This window comes from Convolutriloba macropyga, chromosome 4, assembly GCF_964194025.1.
Source record: "Convolutriloba macropyga chromosome 4, txConMacr16.3, whole genome shotgun sequence".
Taxonomy (NCBI): domain Eukaryota; kingdom Metazoa; phylum Xenacoelomorpha; order Acoela; family Convolutidae; genus Convolutriloba; species Convolutriloba macropyga.
The window spans coordinates 24529862-24538786 of NC_134471.1; the positions used below are offsets into that span (position 1 = coordinate 24529862).

At 34.1% G+C, this 8925-nt stretch overlaps 1 protein-coding gene across 6 annotated transcripts; it reads left to right on the top strand.

The window, feature by feature from the left end:
- Window positions 1-317: 317 nt before the first annotated feature.
- On the top strand, window positions 318-7934 carry LOC142338331 (uncharacterized). Of its 6 annotated transcripts, none has more exons than XM_075388034.1 (5): window positions 318-584; window positions 3149-3245; window positions 5843-5991; window positions 6469-6676; window positions 7483-7934. In XM_075388034.1, the coding sequence occupies exons 2-5, from the start codon at window positions 3173-3175 to the stop codon at window positions 7737-7739; spliced, it is 687 nt and encodes a 228-aa protein (XP_075244149.1). In that variant the 5' UTR covers window positions 318-584; window positions 3149-3172; the 3' UTR covers window positions 7740-7934. The 6 variants fall into 6 exon arrangements, with proteins under 6 accessions (XP_075244149.1, XP_075244145.1, XP_075244144.1 ...); XM_075388030.1 differs by having other exon boundaries at window positions 319-682; window positions 3082-3245; XM_075388029.1 differs by having other exon boundaries at window positions 319-667; window positions 3082-3245.
- The last annotated feature ends 991 nt before the right edge of the window (window positions 7935-8925 follow it).

Sequence of the window (8925 nt, forward strand, 5' to 3'; positions counted from 1 at the left end):
CCTCGGACTTAATTTCTTAAAATCTATTAGAATTCTCAGATACATTTTTTGTTGAATTTTGGTTTCTTAAATATGTAGTTGGTGGTGATGGTGGTGAGTTCAGGGTTGATCTGAAATTTAGTTGATCTGCAATCGAATAATTAAGAGGGGGTGGGTTGGTGATCAAAATTTATAGTTGACCTGTAATCGAATATTAGTCGGTACTTGATGATATTATCAATGACATCAAAGTTAGTTATATAGCTTCAAAATTTGCATAAATTGTTTTATCTGCAGATTACCTCTTGAATTGTTAAACAGATTATTTACAGTCAAGTTGTTGAATCTTTATTGCGGAAGATAATTGAAATTCTAACAAGATGAAGTTTTATTTCTTTGATAATGTCAATTGAAATTCACACTGCGCCCTATTTATTGAAACAGGTCATATTCGAAATTAGATTATCTTTCATTCAGATTACGACGAGTTTTCTTGATACTATATTTGCTTTTGTGTCATTTTTGGAATAAATATCTTGCTCTTTTACCAAGGAAATCTATTTTCATTTGTTTTACGTTTTGACACGTCAAAACTAAACAGACAAGTTATAAGCTTGGCGAATTCTTATAGCACAACCAATTTTTATTCACTGTAAATTAAGATAATTCATGTAGCATTTACTTGAAAGTCCAGTGACAAGAAGTCTAAAATGCTTTAATTAGATTTTGATAACATTTTTGGTGCAAAAACTTTAAGACAAAAAAGGGTGCAAGATTTTTTTTCTCATGTTTCCGATCAAAAAAGCTTCACGCAGATGTAATTAACGCTACATGCGGTTTTATCTAAACCTCTCAAAGTTTTTTTGACAAAAACTCTCCATAAGGAACGTCTTGGCCTGTAGTTAATGAATATTTCCCTGAATGGCGTCCAGCATTTGCTATCAGCTTCTGATCAGAGGCAGCAAACTCTTGATGAGTCTTTGATCTGAATGCTGTTTTATTTGCTGCATCTATCAGAGTCAACATCTCTCATTTCAAAACGTATAAAATGTTGAATGAAAAAATGTGCTCGAAATGGTTTCTGATCAGACCCAAAGGCGCTCGAAATCTTCACAGATCGGACTATTGTGCGCTTGAATCCCCATTCGATTGCAGCAATCCAAACGTGTGCTCTGACCAGGCCAAAATCAGACACCTGTCCAGACTTTTGTGCGACCAAAACAATTTCCAGACTCAGTACTTTTGGTCTGGAATGATACTGCGTGCGTTCAATATGTGTCTGATCAGAGGTCATTTGCATCTGGCACCTTGACCTGAGATACCGATTACGTGACCTTGATGATATCTTTCAGAGAAACTGCATTGCTTATCGAAATCCGAATTGCGATATGACTTTTAGAAGAGTCGGTAACAGTTATTGCACATAACTACCCCCAAAATTTCGTTTTTCAATTAATCGAAGAAACGAAAAAGTAAAATCCTGCAAAAAAAATAGTAAATTCCTGCAATGGAAGAACGTCTTACCGCTCAGAAAGTAATTTGCAGCATCTCAGGTTGGAGATCAAAAGAGTTCTACTGATGAATCGTATTTAATTCGCGAAGACCACCACTAGATAATGTTTTGATCTCTACTGCCATTTTACGACAAAACGACAAATTCAATGTTTTTAAATGAAACCAATTTCTTGATCCGCGCAACTTTTCGCGGATTTGGATACTATCTATTTACACAGATCAAATGTTAGAAAGTGGGATTTGCACCAACAAATTTTCCTTCCTTGTTTCCTGTGAACTGTAAGCTTTAATGATTATATTAATAACACTTGCTTTTGCGTAACTACTGTGGAACATAATTAGACCAAAGCGGCCTACTGTTAACTTCCTTTTTTTACGTTTCATCACATTTGACACTGTTTTAAGCGAAGCAAAGCTCCTTTTGGAGACTATGGCCACTTTTTCACCACTTTTCACCCTCATTCCATCAAAGATTAGTCAGGCTGGGGTCAACTTGAAGCTATGGTTTACGTAAGAGCTACTCTTCACGCAGACAACTACGCAATGGCAGGGAATTGAACTCTCAACCATTAGTGTGTGCATCAGATTTAAACCTCGGCTGTCTTGCCACAAACTCACTTACCACAAATAGGCAAAGAAGAGCCATCCTCCATTTCAGAACTATTTTTCAAATACTTGTTTCTGTCAAATTTTGATTAATCGGTTTGACATATGAGCACTCTTTAAGTTTCTATAAATTTTGCCAAAAAGCAAAAATCCTGTTAAAGTTAATACTGACAAGAAATGACTTAAACTGTTTGTAGGATAGAAAACACTCTAAAAACTTCATCTTTTTCTTTTGTGTTTGTTGAGATTTATCTAGAAGTCTGCTGTTTGAGAGCCTAATTGATTTTTTTACAATATCGGATTATTTAATTACAGTTGGGGTCACTGCAATATTCAGATCATTAAGATCTTGTATACCAAATGCTAAAATGCTGAAGAGGTGAAAAGTCTGAAAAATGGAAGGCATGAAAGAAGTAAAACAAAATGAAAATGTTGCTCAAATATCATGTATTTTTTAGAACAAAAGATTTTTATTTTTGTCACTTGAATTTCAACAGTTGTATTTTTTGCACACAAGGTCAATGAACTGTGGAACTCATTATATTAACCATTTTCAATTTCTTAACTAATTTTTTATCATAGCATGGTCATCTGCTTAGCTGTCAAATTATCAAATCATTAACTCGCTCATTTGGTGAAAAGTCCAGTGCGAATAAAAGTTGGCGAAAGGAAAATAAATAAACAAAAATAGAAAACAAATTAGCGAAGAATCGTAACATGACCCTCGTAATCGCTTAGTAAACACCACCTGTTATCAAAATAAAATTATCCCAAAACTCATCATGATCAAACACTATAAACATATGTTATAACTATTGAATTTTATCAATTCGGTCGATTGAAATCGACCAAAAATTCAAATTGAAGTATTTTTGGCTGCCATAAGTTGGTCAAAAACGATTATTTCAATAGTTTTAATCAATTTTTATTGATTAAGTAGGTCATTTGCCTAGACTGGTTGTCACTTCTGCCTTTTAAAAGATTATTTCACATCACTTTTTTACATTTGTTGAAAATGTAAGGACAAGGTCGATTTAACCGATTTCAGAGCGAAAATTCAATTCTATTGAAAATGAAGGTTACTTTTGTGAATTGTTCCCTTACTACTTTATTGTTTGTTATCTGCTGTTTGGAATCTGCTCAAAGTAAGTAACTCGAATTTAAGTTAGATTAATTTGAACGGGTAATTTGGTTCTGCTAAACCCAGGGGAAAGCTAAAATAGCGTCATGAATCAGTGACGACGGCTCTACTAGTGTCTGTTTTAAATTCAACCTATTGATAAAATCGCATTGCGTGGAACACATTCCTCGCGTTTGAGAAAATATTGAAAAGTCAAATATTTCTTTTTTTTTCAGCTCAGCCCAATAATCAAACTTTTAATTCACACAACCAGATTTTGCCAAAGATTTTTTAAAAAAAGATATTAAAAAAAGAGATTTCAATCGTAATATTTCGGTTGATGGAAAGAAGTAAACGTTTACCCTCTAAAACGTAATGACAGAATCAAAAGATGATGCCTCGCCTTACTGAAACTTCCGAGAAAGTTGTGCATTATGTGCCAATGTTGCCCAAAAATCATAAAAAATGATGACACGGCCTTGACTAGGGAAGATATAGAAGATGGATTTTTTAGAGCATTTTTAAGGCATTTTTTAGAGCATTCGAGTAAAAATTGTTTTATTCTGTCCAATGTTTATAGTTGGCATTTCATTTTATCTCTATGCAGTGCCCACTGAAACAAAATTTTCATTGAAAATTAATAAATGAACATCGCCATGATTTAAAAATATGCAGTGGTTGATTTTTTTCTGTGGCAAAAATGGAATGCCTCAGGAATTTTTGCGACCAAAAATTTTGTATAACTTGGTAAATTCTTCACCAGCCGATATCACGTTAGAAAACAAAATTTCTTAACTTGTGTTTTGAAAAACGTTGCAACTTTTCTTGCTAAAAGTGAATTATAGACAAAAAAAACTCGAAACATTGACATGTGAAATTAATATGCTCAGAAAAACTTATTATGTAAAATCATTCCGACGAAATTTGAGCAGACATTTTTGCTTTTTCTAGTGACAAACTATTTCAGATAGATCTTAAACATTTTTTTCATAAAACTTTATGTGATGATTCCAACTAAATGATAGCATTTACACGGGATCAAAAGAAATTGTTTTCAAGCTCTGAAGAATAATATTGAAAGAATAACGTTTTTTAATTTTGATATAAGAATAAAGAGTTATAAAGAAAATATAAAGAATTTTTAGTTTTACTTTTTAGTTAGAAATTTTAATTTTACTTTAAAAATTTACATATTTTTAAAAGGAGAATTATCAAACCAACAAGCCAATAAAGTTTTTTAGCGAGCTGTTGAATATTTCAAAACAAACTTCATTCTTCGAATTTCACAAAAAAATCTATTAGAAACAACGTTTGGGAAATTGGATCAGCGACAAGAGAATAAGGTTATGAAAGATTCAACTGCTTGCTACAAAAACTTCATTGGTTCCTTTGGTTGGCAGATTTTAAAATTAATGTAAGTAATTTGAACATTAAATAATTTATTACTTTTTAAATCAAAAATATTTATATTTGAACTGAGAGTTTTTGATTTTAACTCAAAATATGAAAACAATATTTCTTTTTTTTTCAGAGCAAAAATATTCAAAATTTTCGTTCCTGAACTTAGGCTCTTTCAAAAATACATTAGCAAAAATAATATACTTTTTATCATATTTTGTTGCAAAAATTTAATCCAATTATTTCGTAATATTTTCATGCCAATTTAAAACTATAGTACAAAAAGCCATGCATTTCTATGTTTTTTTGTAAATTTGATCATATATAGCTCAATAATAGGAGACTGCTAATCAAAAGTCACTAAGATAACTTCTTGACAATTTTGTGAGACACTAGCTTACACACTGTCTTTTGTAGCAAGAATGAAAGCTTTGTCAAATAGCTAGCTTAACAATTCATTGTCAGAAGTACACACGTCATATTGAATGACAAACAAAAGTTGCAGTATCAACAAGTTCATATGATCAGTATCTGAAATGCAGTATCTCTCATTTTTCGGACTAAGCCAGATACAAAAATATGAAAGCTTGAATCTAAGATTTAAAATTTTTCTCAATTTTGGCGTATAATTTTTTTCTGTGCATCTGGCGCCATTGAATTTCATGTGCAAAAACAGTTTGTTTGCCGTCTGTTTACATGAATTTTAGGGCAAAAGTAAACCAAGTTTTTGGGAACACTTTGCTAATCATTACAATTAATTTTTGACGTTTTGCGAAACCGGTTTCTTTCTTGTTGCTCGAATGTATCTTAAAACTAGAACTCTAAAAGAGAAAAAAATGCATTCAACAAGCGCACTAAATGAAAAATTTTGCTTTGCTTTTAATCTTGAGAGCTTTATGATGCAGGTACAATTGGCAAACGTTTAGTAGTTCAAAAAATGAGGTTTAAAACTTTATAGTGGTTCTCTTCTTTTGCTTGAAATGGAAAGCCCTTGAGCCGTAAATTGCCCAATTGCAAAACTAATGATGAACTTCATTTTGTCCGCCCGAATTATGTTCTGAGAAAAGTAACTAGACGTCGGGGCTCAGCTGTTTATTATCAATCAACCATGTCCACATATATCAATCAATAGAAGGTATAACTTGAATTAATGATTTTCCACGAATTCGGATTCCAACTGGCTGCGTTTGAAAACTTTGGTTCGTTTGATGTCTCATTTTTCAGGTCAGCTGAGTGACTATCAGAAACAAGATGCTCTTGACACGCACAACTTCCTCAGAAACAAACTGGGTTGGAAAGACAGGAAAGGACAAAAATTCAGTGGAAATCAAGTCAATATGCGAGTTCTCTTTTGGGATGACAATTTGGAACAGGTGAGGGAAAGTTTTCAGTTCTGATGAGAGTGCCAGTTGAGATAAAAGCACAAAAACAAAACCCAAATTAAATGTCTCATCTTCTGAATTTCAGCGGGGTTCAAGTCATTTTCAGCGCATACATTTTACTGCTGTTTTTCAACGTATCGAGTTATCAATAGATTGAAACCAGGTCTATAGTCCGAGTATAACCATTAATAGCAGGTATACAAAAGCAGTTTTCTAGTTTGATTTTTTTAACATGCAAGCTCGCTTGACTTCAGCTTCTGATTTCAATTCTATTTGATCTATTATCGAGTATATGAGTAATTAGATTGTCTTAAGGGACTATTAGAAAGTTTTGATCATTTTATTTCATTGACGTGTCTTTTGATTTTTAATCTATCTGTAAGTATTGACATCACAATCTCTAAATAATGCATAAATAATGATATTTGCAATCTCTAGTTCTGAACATTAAAATCCCAGTGTTTTCAGTTAGCCCAGCAGGCAGCCGACATGTGCCCAAAAGACCACATGACTTTGTCAGGTGCAGTGTTGACAGAGTTGAAGAGGGAGTACGGACAAATTGGAGAGAACATTTACTGGGAGGCGGGATACTGGAAGAAAAACGATGTTGGCAAATTTATTGAGAAGTGGTACAGCGAAGTGGAGTTTTACAGATGGGACAAACATAACTGCTATCGTAAGTTACACTGCGATATATAAATCTTCAGTTCCTTTCAGAGCAATTCTAGATATCTAAATCTAGATATCATACAGAGATCTTTTGAGAGGCGCTGATTTCTTTTTTAAAAATCAAATAGCACACAACTATAAATGAGCTTGCGTGGACTGGCCGTAACAGCTCCTAAGATTGCCTAACGCGGGCCCCAGAACTTCCACATAATCAGTTTTTTCAGTAATGGGAGTCAACAGAAAAAAAATACTCAAGAAACTCAAGGAGTCCAGCTCTGAGTTTTTAATGTTGTGAAATGAGAAAATTTTGGTATAAATGCTGAGGCCGCGAATTGAAGTTGAATCCAAGTTGTCTACTCACCTTTTTGTCAAAAAAAATGGCATTTTGGTTCCGCCAAAAACGTTCGCACGTATTTCTACTTATTCACCTTTGAAGATAAGGAATCTTTTTATAGCCCCTCAATTTATCAGAGAGGAAACAAACTTTGACCGCCAAACATTTACAAAATAGTTTCTTATAATTGATTCCACTTAATATTGCCACCAATTTAATCTGAAAGTATCTGAGAAGACAAACAACGAGCAATATAACTTTTCAAGGGAGGAACGTTTCATCTCCTATCGATGAGAATGATTTTTGAGATTATTTTTTGCCAAAAAATCGATCATTACTCTCGACCACGAACAGAAGAAATAGCTGAAATTGTTTACAAGTTTTCTATTCCGCAATGATTTGAGATATATTATCCGAATAACTTCTTTGGAAAACTGATTTCTTTAGTTAACTTCAAATAGCCATTATTTGATTTTCAGCCAAAGGCGAGTGTGATCACTTCACCCAACTTATCTGGGCGGACACTGAGGCAGTGGGATGCGCAATGTCCAAATGCCTGAACTCTGGCAATGGAAAAACCTGGACCAGCTTCGTGTGTGAGTACGGGCCTTCTGGCAACTTCAAGAACCAAGTCCCTTTCAAGACCACTACCAACAAAAACAACATCTGCACTGCTTATGGTCTGGAGCCAGATTCCAAATATACTAAAAGCTGTGCACAAAACATAATTTGGTGATTAAATAATTGACAAAAATTTTGATACAGAATTTAAATTATTTAATTTCAAATCACGTCACAGATTGTGGTTCGATTTATTTACAGAATTTGGGTATCATTCCCATGTCAGGGGGGTTTTGGGTAATACTGAATATTATGAATTGCTGAAATGATGTTTCGAACAGATTCGGTAATTCAAATATTCGTGAATTGGTTTTAAATCAGTACCCTAGTTGAATGGTTGCAGATGGGGAAATTGACGCTCGTTTGACGGAATGTGCGTCTGAAGATGAAATTGCGCGACCCAAATTAATATTGAGTTCCGATAGATCAAATGTCTTCAACAGTAGTAAGACGCAATTAGTTGCTTGACGATGCTTCCAACGTATGCTGATGTTAAGTACCAACCCTGGACTAGAAAGTACGCCACAGTGACTCCGAATGTACTTGAAACCACACCCGGGTCTAGGATTGGTCAAAAAATAATGTAAGATTAGCGGTGAATAGCGGTGAGAAAAAAAACTTTTTTCACCGCAAAGCGCCCGCATCTTTTAGCGTTGAATGCGGTGAAAGCGGTGAATTTTTTGTAAGACTTGCGGTTTTTAGCCGTGACATTTTTTTACCTCATTCACCGGATTGCTTACAAAAAAGAAACTGTCGTACTCCGGTTCGAACCTCTCACCTCCTTCATGTCAACATCTTCTTATTCCACTGCCCCATCTGTCACGTACTTTCATAATATTTCCGGTGAATTAAAAATAAGCGTTGAAATTAGCGGCTTCTAGCGCTGAACATTTTTTTTCACCGCATTCTACTGGTAGCGGTGAAAATTTTTCTTTCACCGCTTAAGAAGTGAAAAAATTTTTACCACTTAAAGGTTTTCCCTCATTGAATTGAGCGCAAATCTTACGCTTTTTACTCAATTTCACCGCAAATTCTACATCTTCTAGCGATTTTTAGCGGTGACACCTCGACCCGGTCTGTACTTGGGGGTGCCATCTCGACACTTGGGGGTCGGGCATAAAGTTGAGTCAGAAATATGCAAATAAAATTTTTTTAGCGTTATGAGAATCATATATTCCTCGCCTTTCATAAAAGTAAGCAACACGACATTGAAATTTTTGAAACTTCTAGAAAAATTTTACTGCCTGAAAGAGTCAAAATATGGAACATGTCATTGTTTTCTGAATGAAGTATTAAAAGCA